Source organism: Sus scrofa, chromosome 7 (assembly GCF_000003025.6).
Source record: "Sus scrofa isolate TJ Tabasco breed Duroc chromosome 7, Sscrofa11.1, whole genome shotgun sequence".
NCBI classification, from domain to species: Eukaryota; Metazoa; Chordata; class Mammalia; order Artiodactyla; family Suidae; genus Sus; species Sus scrofa.
In genome coordinates, this window is record NC_010449.5 from 29,147,085 (window position 1) to 29,164,454 (window position 17,370).

General features: G+C 46.4%; 1 protein-coding gene across 31 annotated transcripts in view; it reads left to right on the forward strand.

The window, feature by feature from the left end:
* Positions 1–17,370, forward strand: part of DST (dystonin) — a 487,727-nt gene that overhangs the window by 334,662 nt on the left and 135,695 nt on the right. For 24 of the 31 annotated variants that reach the window (XM_021098565.1, XM_021098572.1, XM_021098573.1 and 21 more), the window contains 9 exons: positions 1,310–1,398; positions 3,150–3,285; positions 4,372–9,828; positions 9,957–10,106; positions 10,268–10,483; positions 10,669–10,818; positions 12,550–12,783; positions 14,096–14,248; positions 17,030–17,263. In XM_021098565.1, the coding sequence (XP_020954224.1) occupies positions 1,310–1,398; positions 3,150–3,285; positions 4,372–9,828; positions 9,957–10,106; positions 10,268–10,483; positions 10,669–10,818; positions 12,550–12,783; positions 14,096–14,248; positions 17,030–17,263 (6,819 nt within the window). The remainder of the gene's footprint in view (positions 1–1,309; positions 1,399–3,149; positions 3,286–4,371; positions 9,829–9,956; positions 10,107–10,267; positions 10,484–10,668; positions 10,819–12,549; positions 12,784–14,095; positions 14,249–17,029; positions 17,264–17,370) is intronic. The other 7 variants (XM_021098584.1, XM_005665870.2, XM_005665875.2 and 4 more) reach the window with 3 other exon arrangements.

The window sequence follows — 17,370 nt, forward strand, 5'->3', positions numbered from 1 at the left end:
CTGATTTTGCCTGAGGTTTGAGGCAGATATGCCTTATCTGAGATCCCCCCTTGGAGAGGTTTATAGACTGAGTATTTACTTGAGTTCTTCTTCAGCTGAAATAAAGCCAGCCTAGCTCCTGGTCTGGCATGCTATATTTTTTATAGTGGGGAAGAAATAAGTTGGAATGCAACACATTGAGTGTTTTAAATCCCAAACCTTCAGAGTAATTTTATGTAAACATTCAAGTTTCAAATATCTTTGTCTGCCCCCTGTCACATAGGAAAAGAGCCAAAAATAGGGACATAAACAGTAGCCGGGATCTCTTGGGAGAACAGGTTTCTTTTGAGGAATGCGGCTTAATAACCCTTGGTATTTCATTCGGTAGTTGTAGAGTCTCTGAAATTTGACACATCAGTTCAGTTCAGTTGTAGTTTTAGACTTAGCAGACATAAAAGTAGACAGATGCTTTTCCAATCCAAATCATGGCCTAAATTGAGAGTCTTGAATAACACTCAATGGCTTCCCTGTTAAAGGTTTAAGGTGATTTGATGTGAGGAATACACGTCTTTCAAAAAGCTCCGTGTGACCTCCTGATTACCTATAACCACGGAAAAGAGGCTTTAAAGTGCCTCTAAATGGAATATACGTGGGGCAAGTAGACCTTTTCATTGGCCCCTCCTTTCCTCTCAGTTCTGTTCACCTGAGAGAACGGCGATTCCTTTTTGCTGTTACATCCTCAGAAATGTTATATGGAGGAATCAAGACACAGTAATAGAATAGCTTGCTTCCTTCCAACAGATCGATTTCTCTGTCACAGGCGACTTTTGCAAGCCGTTCTTAGTCATGGACATTATTTAATCTTGATCTGCAGGTCTAGAGATGGGCTCCTTCTGCCATAATTCTTTCAAGGAGCATTGTATCCAGGGCCCTGTGGGGGGGGGCTGTCTTGTTCCCCCTTCCTGTATCTTTTTGGGACCGAGATGTTTCAGGGCTGCACCCCTGGTACCTGGGTCGTCATTAAGGCAACCTTTATTCCTGGTTGGCCTGGGACAAATGCGAGAACCACGTAGTGCTGTATGATCTTTTCCTCGTGGAAATGATGGCGTTAGGGTTAGAGAGAAGGGCTTTCGTTAAACCTGCATTCCAAGCAAAGCTGTCTTCCCATCTGGGCCCACGGACCCTTGATAACTGATGGGTTGTTGCCTTGGGTCCCCCAGAAAATAGACCTATCATGTGGGTCTTGATGGAAACTTGGGTTAGTTTGTAACGTTACTGTTGTCTAGTCTTTGTGAAGGAAGAGTTTGAGTGTGTTTTCTTTACCTTGTAGATTTCCAGTGAGGAAATATCAGTCAAGAAGGAACAGTTATCTGAAGCACTGCAAACCATGCAGCTCTTTCTGGCTAAACATGGAGACAAGTATGTCAGTTTTCATCAGGTCTTTAATTTGAAGTTAGGGAAATGATTTTTTTTTTTTTTAATTTGACATGGTGTTTATTTTAGGAAAAAAAAATGGGTAAGAGATTACCATAGGAAATGAGTAAAGGTATAAAGTCCAGTTAAAAGGTACACACTTTCAGGTTAGTAGAAGCAAACTATGACATTTAGAATGGATAAGCCATGGGTCCTACAATTCCCAGCACAGGGAATTGTATCCAGTCTCTTGGGATAGACCATGATGGAAGATAATAGGAGAAAAAGAATGTATATGTATGTATGACTGGATCACTTTGCTGTACAGCAGAAATTGATGCAACAGTGTAAATCAGCTCTACTTTAATAATAAAGAGATAAGTAGGTCCTGAAAATATGCAGCATGGTGACTATAGTTAATGATATTACAGATTTGAAAGTTACCGAGAGAGTAGTAGACCTTACAAGTTCTCATCACAAGAAAAGATATTTGTAACTGTATATGGTGATAAGTGTTAATTAGACTCATTACTGTGTTCATTTCACAACGTACGCAAATATTGAATCATATTGTCCACCTAAAACTAATGTTATGTGCCAATTATATCTCAATTAAAAAAAAACTTACCATACAGGGACTAGGTGGTCCATAAAATAATTGTTTTATGCTGAAAACAGTGTTTATCTTGTTGCTTAAACGTTATTGGAGTAGAGTTGACTTACAGCCTTGTGTTAGTTTCAGGTATACAGCAAAGCAAGCCAGTCATGTGTATACCTAGATCCTTTCTTTGAAGAATTGATCTTAAAAGCACTCAGCAAAGTAGAAGATGGGCAACTTCAATTGAGAGTTTAAAAACGGAACTCAATCGCAGATTTACTTTGTAATGTAATAGCCTGATGATAGACTTAGCAATTTAATTAACTGTCATGTTTAGTCACTCTTAGTCTTCACCAGAACCGTGAAATGTACTTACTCTCCCCCATATATTGCTGATAAGACCACAGGCTCTGAGAATCATAGCTAGTGACTTGTAAAGATGCCAAGCCAAGTCCTAATTCTAATTAGTACTTTCTCTCCAAGGGCCTGATGTTGAAAAGGTGTGCAAATATGTTCATTTTCTCAGCAGAGACCTCTGGCAACCTAATTTCTCGTGGCTCCATCCTGCTGTTTGCCACAAGGCATCTCCTGTAGTTCAGCTGATGCCTCATACAGGGGAGGGATCTACCCTTTTCTTAAATCCTTCTCTGGCTGTCAGCTTTAGAACTATTCCGGAAGGATTTTGTGTTGCCCTGTAGCAAATCTGGTTAATTTCCTTATAAACGTCCTCTTTAGTCATCCTTCTGCTTAAACAAGTTTGACCTTGAGTAGTAGCTTGCTTGTCCCTTTTCCATGTGGGACCTAATAGTGGGGTCTTTCCCTCTGTCAGATAATAACAACCATTATTTTAGATGAACTGTTATAGAAATGTGTATATGCCAGAGCAGCGCTGATATTGTACAGGAGAGAGAAGGGCCTTAAGGACCATCCTTAATTTTCACATACAGCCATTCAAAAAACCTGAGCATTGAGGTTATAGTATACATAAGACTGGGTTGTATGAGGTTATATATGTATTATATGTAATATTACATGAGATAACATATGAGATTGTGTCACCATGTGCTTATTTTGCAAAGTATTTTTTACAAAATCATGGAGCCTAATATTTCATCTTTATCACTGACATTCCTCATTGCGCACTTTCTGATTGTTTTAGAATGACAGATGAAGAACGAATGGAGTTAGAAAAACAAGTGAAAACTCTGCAAGAGAGCTACAGTGTATTCTTCAGTGAATCCCTGAAACAGCTACAGCAGCTACAAACCTCGGCAGAGATAAAGGTAGAGGAGAAGGTAACGTTATTTATTTAGAACATGAAGCTGTTTCAAGACACTTAGTTTAGTGGCATGATTGTAGAAATAGGTGTCAGTGACAAAGAAAGGACCTTGGATTGTGTACGTGGGAAGAACACAGGTGGAGTTCCTGTAAGTGCTTGGAGATTTGAGTGTTGTTTATTTAATGCGGTCTTACTCTTGCTGTCATCAGTTTCCATGACATCTTAATCTCTGCCTTGCATGGTAAAAGGAAAGAATCATTCATTTTCTAACTCTTCTCTTTTGAAGCCATTCGTCTGCTATAGTAGGTATCTTGCTTTGTAAATACAGTGTTGTGAAATAGTCTTAAGAATCACTGGAAAGGTGACCTTGGAGTGTTGGGGGGAGGGGGGTTGTCTGATTTGCAGAGACACCCGTGAGATTTAGTTGAGTAACACTGGCCCAGATGTTTTAGTGGGGTTATTCTGGCATCTTCTTCAACTATAACCAAAGTTGGTTCAAATTCGGCCTGTGCTTAAACTTTTAGAACTTGGCAATGTGTGTTCACGATATGCAGCACAGTATCCAGTATCCAAAAAGTTATCTGTATATGCCATTCCCTTCCTTCTTGGAATATTTCCCACACTAGGGGTTGCATTTTGAGGGTAGGTAAGAATGCTGGTCCCTCAGGTGCTGGCCCTCTCTGAGAAGGTCTGTATGCTGTAAACATCATAGCATGGGGTCTGAACCTCTCTTCCACGTCCGTACACTAATCCCGCCGACGGCAGGGAGCATGGTTTGTCTCCTAGGCGCGTGCCCCGTTTCCTCACCCTCATGGCGTCCTCGGTTGTGTCCTCACTAACCTCTTGACAGGCACAGTATGAAGTTTTCGATTCACAGATGCATGTTGTTTCCAAAGCTTTGATCACATCCTGTGCTGTTGACTAGATCACTGACATAGATCACTTGTGCATTCGAGCTGCCTAACATTCACAGCCTTGCTGCGCCTCGGTAAGTAGAGGACTTCATGTTGAAGTGTATTCTTTATTCGCAAAGGCACCCGGAGTTTCGTGGCTCTGGTCGCCCTCGTGTCCCCCCACTGAGAGCGTCCTGCTTCCTTTTCAGCTGGATAAAGTGATTGCGGGCACTGTTGACCGGAGCACGGGAGAGGTCCTGTCCATCTTCCAGGCGGTCCTGAGAGGCCTCGTGGATTACGACACCGGGATCCGACTGCTCGAGACCCAGCTGCTGATTTCCGGCCTCATCTCCCCAGCGTTAAGAAAATGCTTTGACCTCAAAGATGCCCAGAGCCACGGCCTTATTGATGAGCAAGTTCTGAGCCACCTCCAAGAACTCAACGAGGCGAAGGCAGTGATGTCCGCCGTGTCGCCCGCCACTGTTCCCGTGCTGGACGCCCTGGCCAAAGGGGTGATCTCAGAACCCACGGCCATCAGGGTCCTTGAGATCCTGCTTTCCACGGGCTCTCTGGTTATTCCGGCCACAGGAGAGCAGCTGACCCTGCAGAAGGCCTTCCAGCAGCACTGGATTTCCTCCGCGTTGTTTTCTAAAATCCTGGAAAGGCAAAATACGTGTAAAGATCTGATTGACCCCTCCACCTCCGAGAAGGTGTCTTTACTGGATCTCCTGCAGAGAAGCGTTTTGCAGGAAAACACTGGGGTGCGGCTTCTCCCTGTGAGGCCTCAAGAAGGAGGCAGGATAACGTTGAAAGGTGGGAGAAGCATAAGCATTTTGAGGGCCGCCCACGAAGGTCTCGTAGACCGTGAAACCATGTTCCGCTTGTTGGGCGCACAGCTGCTCTCTGGGGGGCTGATCGACGCCACGTCCGGCCGGAGGCTGACCGTGGAGGAAGCCGTGGCAGAGGGGGTGATGGACAGGGACACTGCCAACAGCATCCTCACCTACCAGGTCGAAACAGGCGGAATCATCCACTCCAACCCCGCCAGACGCTTGACTGTGGACGAGGCGGTCCAGTGTGATTTAATCACCTCGAGCAGCGCCCTTCTGGTGCTTGAGGCCCAGCGAGGCTACGTGGGCCTCATCTGGCCTCACTCGGGGGAAATATTCCCCACCTCTTCTTCTCTGCAGCAGGAGCTGATTACGAATGAATTGGCCTGCAAGATCCTGAACGGCAGACAGAAAATAGCCGCTCTCTATATGCCAGAAACTTCCCAAGTCGTTGGGCTGGAGCTTGCCGCACAGCTAGGGATTATAGATAATAACACGGCATCGATTTTGAAAAATATAGTACTGCCCGATAAAATGCCCGATTTGAGAGATCTAGAAGCCTGTAAAAATGCCAGGAGGTGGCTCTCTTTTTGTAAATTCCAACCATCGACTGCCCACGATTATCGGCCGGAAGAGGATGTTTTTGATGAAGAAGAGCCAGTGGCGACGCAGAGCTCAGAGCAAACTAAGAAATTATTCCTGTCTTACTTGATGATAAATAGCTATATGGATGCGAACACAGGGCAGAGGCTTTTGCTGTATGATGGAGCCTTGGGCGAGGCTGTTGAAATGCTCCACGAAGGCTGCGGTGCGGAATTGGGGGAGGACACACCCGGAAAAGAAGGTCTGGGTGTCTTAGGACTCCCTGGTGTGTTTCCCAGTCACACTTCCAGTACAGAAACAGGTGAAAGTACAGCTTCCCCAAGTAGTTGGGAAACATGTCATGGCAGAGAACCAAAGCATAAGGAAGTCCCTGAGAACAGGAAACAGGCCTTTGATGAAATGTGTCAGGACATGGGAACTGATGTTCCCAGGAGTGAGATTCGCCCATCAGGAAACCCAGCAGGTAGACTAGCAGCTGGCCCTCAAGTGAGTTCATCCAGCGTGTGTCTTCCTGGCTCCCCAGCGCGTTTAACACAGCCTGGCCTTGCTGAGGTCCTCGGGCAGGAGTCCACCAACAGACTTGAAAACGGCGAACACCAGAAGCAGATTGAGACAAAGGATCGTGCAGATGAGTGTCGTCCTTCTGTAAACCTTCTAAACCTTGCAAGCGGTTTGATACCAGATCCTCTTGTGAAATCGAAAACTGGTAGAATCTGTGACATGAATGAGGCGGAGTGTGAAGATGGTGTGAGCCGGCGTTCAGCTCTCTTCGACTATTCCCCCAGGCTCAGTGCCTTGTTAAGTCACGATAAGCTGAGGACCCATCCGGGAGGCCGTGAGCACGTCCACCCTGCAGAGAGCAATGGACACCCACGCGAGGCCTCCGCCTTGCCGGTCAGTGACCAAACCATGCCGCTGGGTCAAAGAATGGGGGCAGGATTTCAAGACCAGTTTCTGGGCATTGCCGCTATTAACATCAGTTTACAGGGAGAACACGCTGTACAAAAACCTTCCCATGTTGGTTGCGATCGTCCTCAGATGCAGAATCAAGATCATAAGGATAGTTCAGACGCTTGTGGTGGAGACGAAGAGATGCTTGCTTCTGCTTGGCAGAAACCCGAAGACAAGCCTCGTGCATCCCCGGGGGAAGGGCGTGCCTGTGCCTCGTCCCTGAGGGGGACCGGTGCTCAAGCACCCCCGGCTGATGCTCATTCCCCAGTGTTTGAAGAACCTGCTGGCGCTGGGGCTGGAGACTATGAGACGTCACTCCTGGACCATGGGCAGAGTGACACCGAGACGGACACGGAGAGCAGCGAGGACTTTTATGACACGCCCTTGTCTGAAGATGACGACCACGACTCCCTGCTCCTGCAGGGGGACGACCGTGATTGTCTGCAGCCTGAGGACTGTGACTCGCTGCCAGAAGAAGAAGACAGGGCTGCTCCCCCCGGAGAGGTTTTCTATGATGTTTCTAAGGAGGGGGCCCCCGGGGCACCAGCTGATGGCTTCAGTGTTGGGGGAGAAGCTGAGTCTCTGCAGGGCTTTCTGGTTGGTTCCGAGACCCCTGAACTCAGTTCAGGTGGGGGACTCCACTTCAGTGCACTTGGCTCCTATGAGGGGGGTGGACCGTGGACGGAAACTGCATGGGAAATGGACGGCCCAGATCACCTTGACAGTGATGAGTCTGACTCGCTGAGCGACGGTGACCTTGGAGGAGGAGAAGAGGGCTTCAGGACTGCGTTAGAACCTGACGACACTGGCTCTTGGGGAGGGAGAGAGGGAGAGCGTGCCGCTGGACGAGAACTGAAACCTAAGGCTGGTCACTTAGATCCTACGCAAAATGGGGATAGTTGTGGGGACTCTGTGTGTGACAGTGGTGGTGATGATGACGATGGTGACGCTGAAGAAGAAGGAGCAGGGAGCGAGGGTGGAAAGCCCATGACCCAGGGTGAGGCTGAGGATGCGGGTGTCGGGGCGGGTGTTGCTGCGGTGCACGAGGCAGAGAGCCATCGCGAAACTCAGGAGAGCAATCAGATGATCCTCCCGGATGAAAAGCACAGTCCTAGTCCTTCAGAAAAACAGCAGGATGTACATGTTTTACGGCTCGAATCAAGTAGTGAAAGTAGCTTAGTCGCTGAAAGAAACAACCTTCCAGAACCTACAATGGAGTGTGTTCAGAAAAGCAAAGGACACGTGTTGCGGCACGAGATGGCCCTTAAGGACGTCTTGCAGCCTGTCGTGAAAGGCACTGAGTCAGGAAACACTCTTGGCCCTGTCCGTGTTTCACCCAATCCTGATGTCAGTTCGGCTTCTGAACTTGAGTATGAGCTCAAGAACATGGGTGGTGAGTTGATTCAAGGGCCAGGATCTGCTGACGCGGTGGAAGGCGGACATCCGTATTGCGAGAACGTGACTCTTCAAGCCGACTCCTCTTCTGAGAAAGAGGAGCCTGATGCAGTAGGAACACCCGGCAGGGAATGCCAGTCGTCAACCCCAGTCTCTGCGGTGGACCAAGGGGATCGAGGAAGGCGAGGAGAGCAGGTTGAAGAGAGAGCTGTCGGAGGCAGGGTGCCGCCGGAAGGTGGGACGTCAGGGCGTCAAGCGTGCGCGGATGAAGGGGAGGTGCCTACAGAAGGCCCTGCAGAGGGTGACGCGTGCCGCCAGCTTTTGCCCAGTGAAAGAACAAGGGAGCACCTGGGGTTAGCTAATAGTCAGCTTCCCGTCCCACACATTGCCGTCAGTGAGCACCCTCAGGAAGGAAGCCTTCACAGAGCAGCTGTGACTCTGACAGAGGAAGCCCGGAGTCCACCAGCCATGGTTAGTAAGAGTCCCGTTCAGTTTGAGGACCTCGAAGAAATATTTGACTCACCAGTTTGCCAAGTGATGGGTGGGGACGCGACTTCCGGGCTGACCTTGTCTGAAGGGAACACAAGGACACAGAGAGAGCCAGTCACCCCTGGACCTGAAAGAGAGCCCCCTCTGTTGACTCATTTGAAACCTTGTGCCCCGAATGTAAAAGCCAAAGATGTGCTGAAACTGAATGGCGATGCCCCCAGCTCTGTTCTCCCAGCCTCCCTCCCCAGGAAAGAGCACCTGCAGTCAGGAGTTAAGAATGCAGAGGACGAGGCCAGGCTTGCTCTGGAGGAATCACCACTCATGGAGGGAGCCCAGCGGGATGACATTCCTGCTAAAGAAAGCGACTCAGAAGGAGGAACAGAGGGTCCTGAGTTCGCACTGGAAAATGGTGAAACTCCTCCAGCCTCACCTCTTAGACGTGTGGGAGGCCTTGGGAAACATACCGATTCTGTGCAGTCAGAACTCTGTGCAGATGGCATCAGAAGTGACAGCTCTAGTGGCCCTTTAAGCCCTGACTTCTCGTCCTTGGAAATTAACCACAAGGAAGACATCCTTAAGCAGCCACCACAAAAAGCACAAGCCTCCTTTCCAGGACTCCGGGAAAAGGAAGTTCAGGTTCCTGGGGTGTCACAGGTCTGTGCTGAGGATGTGAAGGATGCCTTAAAAGGGAGATTAGAAGAATGTCACAGGACCCCTCAAGAGGCTGAGGAACCATCCACCTGCGCAGATGCTAAAATCTCGATTCAAAACCTAATTAAGAGCGTCAGTGCATCACTGTTGGTACCCGAAGCATCTGGTGGGCACAGCGACTCTGAAACTGGTGACCGTCCTGGCGCTTCCCCATTGATTAACTCACCAGAGCTGCAGGCAGAGGACAGAGCTGATCCGTTCTGTATTGCAAACCTCAAGTCTGAGCTTCCCCCCCACACACTCAGGCAAAATCAGCCTAGCCAGAAAATCACAGGAGCCTTGGAACTGATGAAAGAGTTAACTCGGATGGGGTGTGAGCTAGAGAAAGGAGGTGTTACATCCGAAGGACTTCCTGGGCAGCTCGGAAGTATTTTCTCCAAGCTGTTTGCTGATGGATATTCAGAGAAAGTTGAACAGGGTGGAAACTTGGGTCCAGAATCATCTACAGCTTCTGAGCAGGTGGACGAGCAGCCCCATGTTCCTGACGATCTGAAAAGCAAGGAGGGAAATCATTGTTCTCTTCATGTACAAACTGCAAACGACAGTGGACCAGAAAACTCTCCGACCTCTGCATCAGCATCTCCAAGAGATGGGAGGCTGGAAGAGCTTTTCACCAAATCCCCGAACCATTTGGAATGTATTTCACGGTCCAAAGAAATGGCTTCTGGAGACAGCACGATGGGACAAGTAAGTTGACTTTACATTTTATAAGGAAGTAGCTGCATGGAACATTCGGGAATAATCCCCTACCTTCTCTTTGCTTAAAAAAATCTGTGTAAAGCCTGTTGAATCACAGTGTCCACATTTGTGTTTAGTTCTCCAATGAGATGCAGCAGTGTTTACAGCACAGATCAAAAATGTGCGAGTATTTGGCTTTGCTTCAAGATATGAAGCCCCCCTTGGACAACTGGGAGTCTCCAGAGAACAACCTAGAAGCTCTGAAGAACCAGCTTAAACAGTTGGAGGTAAGAACTGTCCGCTGCCAGTTATGGAGCGTGGTCGACGGACCTTAATTTGGAAAATTAATCAGCCCTTTTAAACTTTGAGTAGGAGTCCCATTTGTGTTGCTCGCTAAATGGATCTGGGGTATGCTTTTTTTTTTTTTTTTTTTTTTTTTTCCTTGCAGATGTTTGAATTGGGATTGACTCCAATCGCTGTGATTCTAAGAAAGGACATGGAGCTGGCAGAAGAATTTTTGAAGTCTCTGCCGGCTGACTTCCCAAGGGGACCTCTTGAGGACCTGCACCTAAGCCTCCAGAGTCTGCGGTCAGCCTTCTCATCCCTCAGCACTGCATCTTCAGAAAGAATGACCCACATTACGTGGGCCATCAACTCTGAGACGGTAGGTACCAGACCATCGGATACCCAGTTATAATGCAAGTCTGGAAGAAAAGTGATGATCTGAGATTTTAGTCCTAAGATAAATTATTTCATTCTCAAATTGTTAAGCCCTTAAAACAGGATCATTATTTGCAGGAGTTTGAAATTCAGGGGCAGACGAGGTGAATGTGTGGTTTTATTTTCTAGTCTAAACTGGCAGTTTCCCATGAAGAATTCCTGCACAGACTTCAGTCGTTCTCTTGTTGGGTCTCGGAGAAGAGCAGGTCTGTGAAGGGTATGGAGGCCGTGAAGGTTCAAGATACTGAACATGTCAGGCAAAGCTTGGAGTTCCTCAAGGTAAGTGTCAAGATGCATAAGACAAAGTACATCCAGCAACCTGGGCAGTCAGTAGAACATGTGTTTAGACAAAATAGGACTTTGCTAAAGCTATGGAGAATCATTTCCTTTCTCTCTCAGCTGACGCTGCTGTAAGATAACCACAGTCTCATAGATGTTGTTCTGAAGCTACTCCAGAAGCCTTTTTGCAGCTCTTAACTATTGCATGTCGAGATGTGTATTTGTGCATTTATTTATATACCAGTCACATAAAGACAGTAATGCTTTTATGGCCACACACATGGCATATGGAAATTCCCAGGTCAGGGATTGAATCTGAGCTGCAGCTGTGGCAACACCAGATCCTTAACCTACTGTACCAGGGATTGAACCTGTACCTCTGCAGTGACCTGAGCCGCTGCAGTCAGATTCTTAACCCACTGCACCATGACAGGGACTCCAAGACAATCACATAGATGCAGCATAGTATTTGTCAATGTTTGTAATACCTTCCCCCATCAAGTTCCTAATTTGAACAGCCTGCCTTGTGAATAGCAGTCAGCTATACATCTGGCCTTACGAGTCAGAAAAGTGAAATTCTGGCCCATTGGATTTATGTTTTCAATTCCCCGTAGTCTCATGTATGTGCTGCCACAGTTACATGGATTTTGTAAATACTAGCAAACAATATTTTAATGTTGATGTTCTCCTTCAATGTGCTAAATGTATACAAGTTAGATCTTTTTTTTTTTTTTTGTCTTTTTGCCATTTTCTTGGGCTGCTCTCACGGCATTATGGAGGTTCCCAGGCTAGGGGTCTAATCGGAGCTGTAGCTGCCGCCAGAGCCACAGCAATGTGGGATCTGAGCCACGTCTGCAACCTACACCACAGCTCGCGGCAACGCCGGATCCTTAACCCACTGAGCAAGGCCAGGGATCGAACCCACAACCTCATGGTTCCTAGTCGGATTCGTTAACCACTATGCCACAATGGGAACTCCTACAAGTTAGATCTTTACCTTTTGTCAGAGTTATGTTTTATGTGTTAAGTAACTCTGCCAGACGAGGTTAAAATATTCTGAGGGACTATTTCTATATAATATTAGTTATTATATATAGTATGGAAATAATTTTATCACTGCCATTCATTGCTAATGAATAGATTGACTAAATGATTTTGAAAAAAATGTCATTAAAAGCTTGAGTCACAGTTCCCATTGTAGTGCAGTGGAAACGAATCCAACTAGGAACCATGAGGTTGTAGGTTCGACCCCTGACCTCACTCAGTGGGTTAAGGATCCGGCATTGCTGTGAGCTGTGGTGTAGATCACAGACATGGCTCAGATCCTGTGTGGCTGTGGCTGTGGTGCAGGCCAGCAGCTATAGCTCTCATTCAACCCCTAGCCTGGGAACCTCCATATACTGCGGGTACGGACCTAAAAAGACAAAAGACAGAAAAAAAAAAGCTTGAGTCCCTTGGGGGTTCCTGCCATGGAGCAGCAGGTTAAAGATTAGGCATTGTCTCTACAGTGGCTCTGGTCACTGCTGAGGCACAGGTTCGATCTCCAGCTGAGTGCAGTGGGTTAAAGGATCTGGCGTTGCTGTAGCTGCGGCTCAGATTCAGTTCCAGGTGCAGCCAAAAAAAAAAAAAAAAAAAAAAAAAGAGCATGTTTTGTGATAAATATTATTGTTAATATAAACTTTTCACTGATGTTTAATTCCCTGTTGGTAACTCGTACTATTTTGTCCGCAGAATGTGTTAAAAGACCTTGGACACACCAAAACGCAGCTGGAGGCCACCGCCTTTGACGTGCAGTTCTTCATTTCTGAACATGCACAAGATCTGTCCCCCACCCAGAGCCGGCAGCTGCTGAACCTCCTAAACACAACGCAGAAGGGTATCCTTGACGCCCAGGGGTCCGTGGCTGCCCAGGTGGAGCGTTTAGAAGCGCAGTTACAGCTCGAACAAGAGCTTGATCATCAGAAGGTCTGCCTGTCTTTGCGGGCTGGGAATTCTCCGTCTTTAGTTCTTCAGGGTGAAGCCTGTAATGTAGATGCCAGGGGTTGTGGAGAGGAAGAGTTAGGAAAATTTTTCTAGCATGGCAGTCAAAGGACAGCATATAAAGTCAAAAATCCTTCAATATATATGAAAGTGTTACTGGAGTTCTCGGGTGGCCTAGTGGTTAGGAATCCCGTGTTGTCACTGTTGTGGTGCAGGTTCAATCCCTGGCCCTGGAACTTCCACGTGACACAGGTGTAGCTGGGAAAAAAAGTATTGCTTTCCATAATAATGCTGTAATTAATTGATTTTAATTTTCACAACTCCCTGAAACCACTGTTTTCAGAGGAGAGTTTTAATTTTTTTTTTTTCTAGGCGTGGGAAATACAGATGCCCTGAGAAATTTCCAGGGATAAATGGATGAGGGTGTGGAGAGCCGAGGTTAAGGATTTCTCTTTCCGCTGGGCGGTGGGCTGGCACAGTGGAGGGCTGGGCTCTGGCGTCAGGCTGCTCCAGTTTACACCCCTTCAGCACCACTCCCTTGCTGTCCATTACGGAACCAGTTTTCTTTTGGGGAACTGGCAAGAGCAGCAGTGCTTACCTGGTGGTGTCGTGGGCATTGATGAAAGAAAGACGTTAAAACTCTCGGGACGTTGGCCAGCAGGTGTCAGTCTTCTCGTCTAGATCTATGGCTATAGAATAAATAACCCGTGTGTGTACAATAGGAAAATGAAGATGCAAGTAGGTACTGAGTTAATCTCTGAGGAAGGTGTAATGGATCTTATTAGAGCAGCGCAGTGAACAGCAGGGGTGAGCAGAGGCGGGATGGAAGGGGCCTCAGTGATTAAAGAGGGACACTGCCCGCGGCGCTCCTTCTGCCACTTCCGGGAGCACTCGCATGGTCTCCAGCATGATAACCGGTCTACACGCGACGGGTATGTTAACAGACACATCTAACTTCTGTTTTGCTATCCTTTTGCAGAATTAACTGTGTGTGTCGCAGGTGTCAAGAGCTTGAGAAAACGGGATGTTTCCTCCTGTGGGTCAGAAGTGCCACCTCTTTCCCATGTGCATGGCCAGTATTCTCTTGACATTGTCACCCTGACGTGATCTCCTTCTTCATACCGGAGATGCGCTCTCACTTTCCGTGTCACTCGCCAGCGTGCACCCCACTGCTATCATGTTTACAGCATACTTGGGGAAGCCTGTTAGGGACACTTGCCAGTGTCTTGTAGGACAGGGTTGTCAGGCAGCGAGTTTGGGACCGCACTCACCCCACTTTGGTTTTGCTCCCCTTCAGGTGGTGGCAGAGCGCCAGCAGGAGTACAGAGAGAAGCTCCAGGGCATCTGCGACCTCCTCACCCAAACCGAGAACCGCCTGATCGGTCACCAGGAAGCCTTCGTGATTGGAGATGGCACGGCCGACTTGAAGAAGTACCAGTCCAGGCAGGAGGTAGAGTACGCTTTGCATCAGGGGTTGGTGGGTCGCGTGACATTGGGATCGATCACAGGGCTTTGGAAAGCTCTTGGGTCCTGGAAACTAGCACGGTCATAGCTTCTCTGGGGCCAGGCGCACCTGAGCGGACTCTCTGCCCCCGCAGAGCTGAGCTTGAAACTTTATTCTAAGCTGTGCCAGTTCACCTGCAGCAAGCCTGGTAATGTCCCTGACTGGTCTGGGGTGACATGTTGGGTGGAAGAGACACGAACCAAAGAGGTTTGATGGTGGAAGTACCTGTGTGATGAGTTAGTTAGAATCTGGACTCCTCTGAGGCCCACCCACGCCCTGGCAGATCAGGAGACAGGGCTGTGAGTTTGGGTTCCTTCTCTTTCCTAGTTTCTTCCTGTTCCTTCCATCCTTCTCTGAAATGTGCTCCTTTTGATCGAAGGAACAAACCATAACAACAGAGGAAGAAATCTTTATTTTGGTGTCAGGAAACCCATAATCAGGTGGCTCCTGGTTCTGGTCCCAGACTCTGTACATTGTCAGCCTTTCTTTTTCTTGTCTTTTCTTTTTTTTTCCCCCCAATTTTTATATTTTTTAAAGTAACGTTTATTTACAGTATTGTGTCAATTTCTACTGTACAGCAGAGTGAACCCGTCATACATACATATTTACAACCCATTCTTATTATCAGCTTTCCAGCTTCCTCTCTCTGAGCCCTGCTGTCTTCGTTTCTCATACTTTGACTCTTGTGTTATTGTCAGTGATGTAAATATTATGTTAAGTGACCAGTGGTTACTCTCACATAGTAGTGGCTCAGTAAAGTGTATCTCTCTCTCTCTCTTTTTATAAAGTTACATTTTATTTTATTTTATTTTGTTTTATATTTCTTTTTAGGACCACACCCTTGGCATATGGAAGTTCCCAGGCTAGAGGTCAAATCAGAGCTACAGCCGCCAGCCTACTCCGCAGCCACAGCAACACCAGATCTGAGCCACATCTGCAACCTACACCACAGCTCATGGCAGTGCCAGATCCTTAACCCACTGAACCAGGCCAGGGATCGAACCCGCCTCCTCATGAATACTAGTTGGATTCATTTCAGCTGAGCCATGACAGAAACTCCAGGGTATTTCTCTTTTTTTTTTTTAAATTAATTTATTGATTTATTTTTGTTAAAGTATAGTTGACTTAAAATGTTCAGTTAGTTTCAGGTGTACAACACAGTGGTTGAACGTTTTTATGGATTATGCTCCATTTAAAGTTATTGTACAGTATTGGCCATATTTCCTGGGCTGTACTATGTATCCTCATATCTCATTGATCTTATACATAGTGTTCATGAATTGAAAGAATCAATATTCTTAAAATGTCTGTACTACCCCAAGCAGTCGACAGGGTCAATGCGATCCCTATTAAGATACCTGTGACATTTTTCACAAAACTTGAACAGATAATCCTAAAATTTTTTTTTTTTTTTTGTCTTTTGTCTTTTGTCTTTTGTTGTTGTTGTTGTTGTTGTTGTTGTTGCTATTTCTTGGGCCGCTCCCGCGGCATATGGAGGTTCCCAGGCTAGGGGTTGAATCGGAGCTGCAGCCACCGGCCCGCGCCAGAGCCACAGCAATGCGGGATCCGAGCCGCGTCTGCAACCTACACCACAGCCCACGGCAATGCCGGATCGTTAACCCACTGAGCAAGGGCAGGGACCGAACCCGCAACCTCATGGTTCCTAGTCGGATTCGTTAACCACTGCGCCACGACGGGAACTCCAGATAATCCTAAAATTTGTGTGGAAACTTAAAAGACTGAATAGCCAAAGCAATCTTGAGAAAGAACAAAGCCAGAGTTATCAAGCTTCTGGATTTCAAACTGTCTGCCCATACTGTAGTAATCAAAACAGCATGGTACTGGTGCAGAAACAGAGTAGAGAATGGAACAGAATGGGACAGAATAGAGACCAGAAATAAACCCACCCACCTATGGTCAGTTAATCTGTGACTAAGGAGACAAAAATGGGGAAAAGAGAGTCTCTTCACTCAGTGGTGCTGAGAAAGTTGGACAATATCGCTTTCAATTCAGATACTTCCCCCCAAAATGTGGGGAAGTTTGGAATAAAAGTATGGAGAGAAAAAATATGAAGACCCAAATGTAGTACAACATAGAGAAATGAAAGTGTGAAGGATGAAAAGAAGAGGAAAAATTTCCTAGAGAAAGCCAGACAGAGGAAAGCTGTAAATGTTGAGGAAAAGTCTTACTCTTGAGCTTCCTAGCAGCCAGGGCAAAGAGGCAGACATGGGTATTACAGAGATGGTGCATTTAGAAGAAATCATCTTTGTATAGAAATAGTGATTGGAACAACCTAACTCATAACTTCGAGAACTATTTGTTTTCATCCAGAGCAGTAGATACATGTTAAAAGTAAATGTTCAGAAACAGAATAGATACTATTACCATGTACTTAAAAGCTTTTATAAAGGTACTCATATAATTTGTGTGCAAGTTTGTTTAGATTATTTACTAAATATTTCACTATTTTCAATGTTTTACAAACCACATTGATGTGTTAAACATGAAACCTCTGACCTTCCTTTAATGCTCTTTGAGGTTTCAAACTATGTTACATATTGTAGTTGAAATAAACCCCACTCAAATTAACATAGTATTGAGTGTGCTTTTTCAACCTATATGTGCCAGATTCTCCTCTGCCCACCCCCTCGTTTAGAATTATAACCCTGGAGGAATTAAATAGATAGTAATTTCTGAATATATGTATTTTTTCTTTTGTGTTATAAGGAATTACAGAAAGATATGCAAGGAAGTGCCCAGGCTTTGGCAGAAATAGTGAAAAACACAGAGAATTTCTTGAAAGAGTGTGGCGAAAAGCTGTCCCAAGAAGATAAGGCTCTGATCGAACAGAAACTTAATGAAGCGAAGATAAAGTGTGAGCAGCTCAATTTAAAGGCAGAACAGTCGAGAAAAGAGCTGGATAAAGTTGTGACGACAGCAATCAAGGAAGAAACAGAAAAGGTCCTTACTGAGATACGTGGTACCCTTTGCCCTTGGCTTTGTTCAGAATGGTGACCGTAGTGGCACTGTGGTATTTTAAGTGGTATCAGGTGGTCTTAAGTCATGAT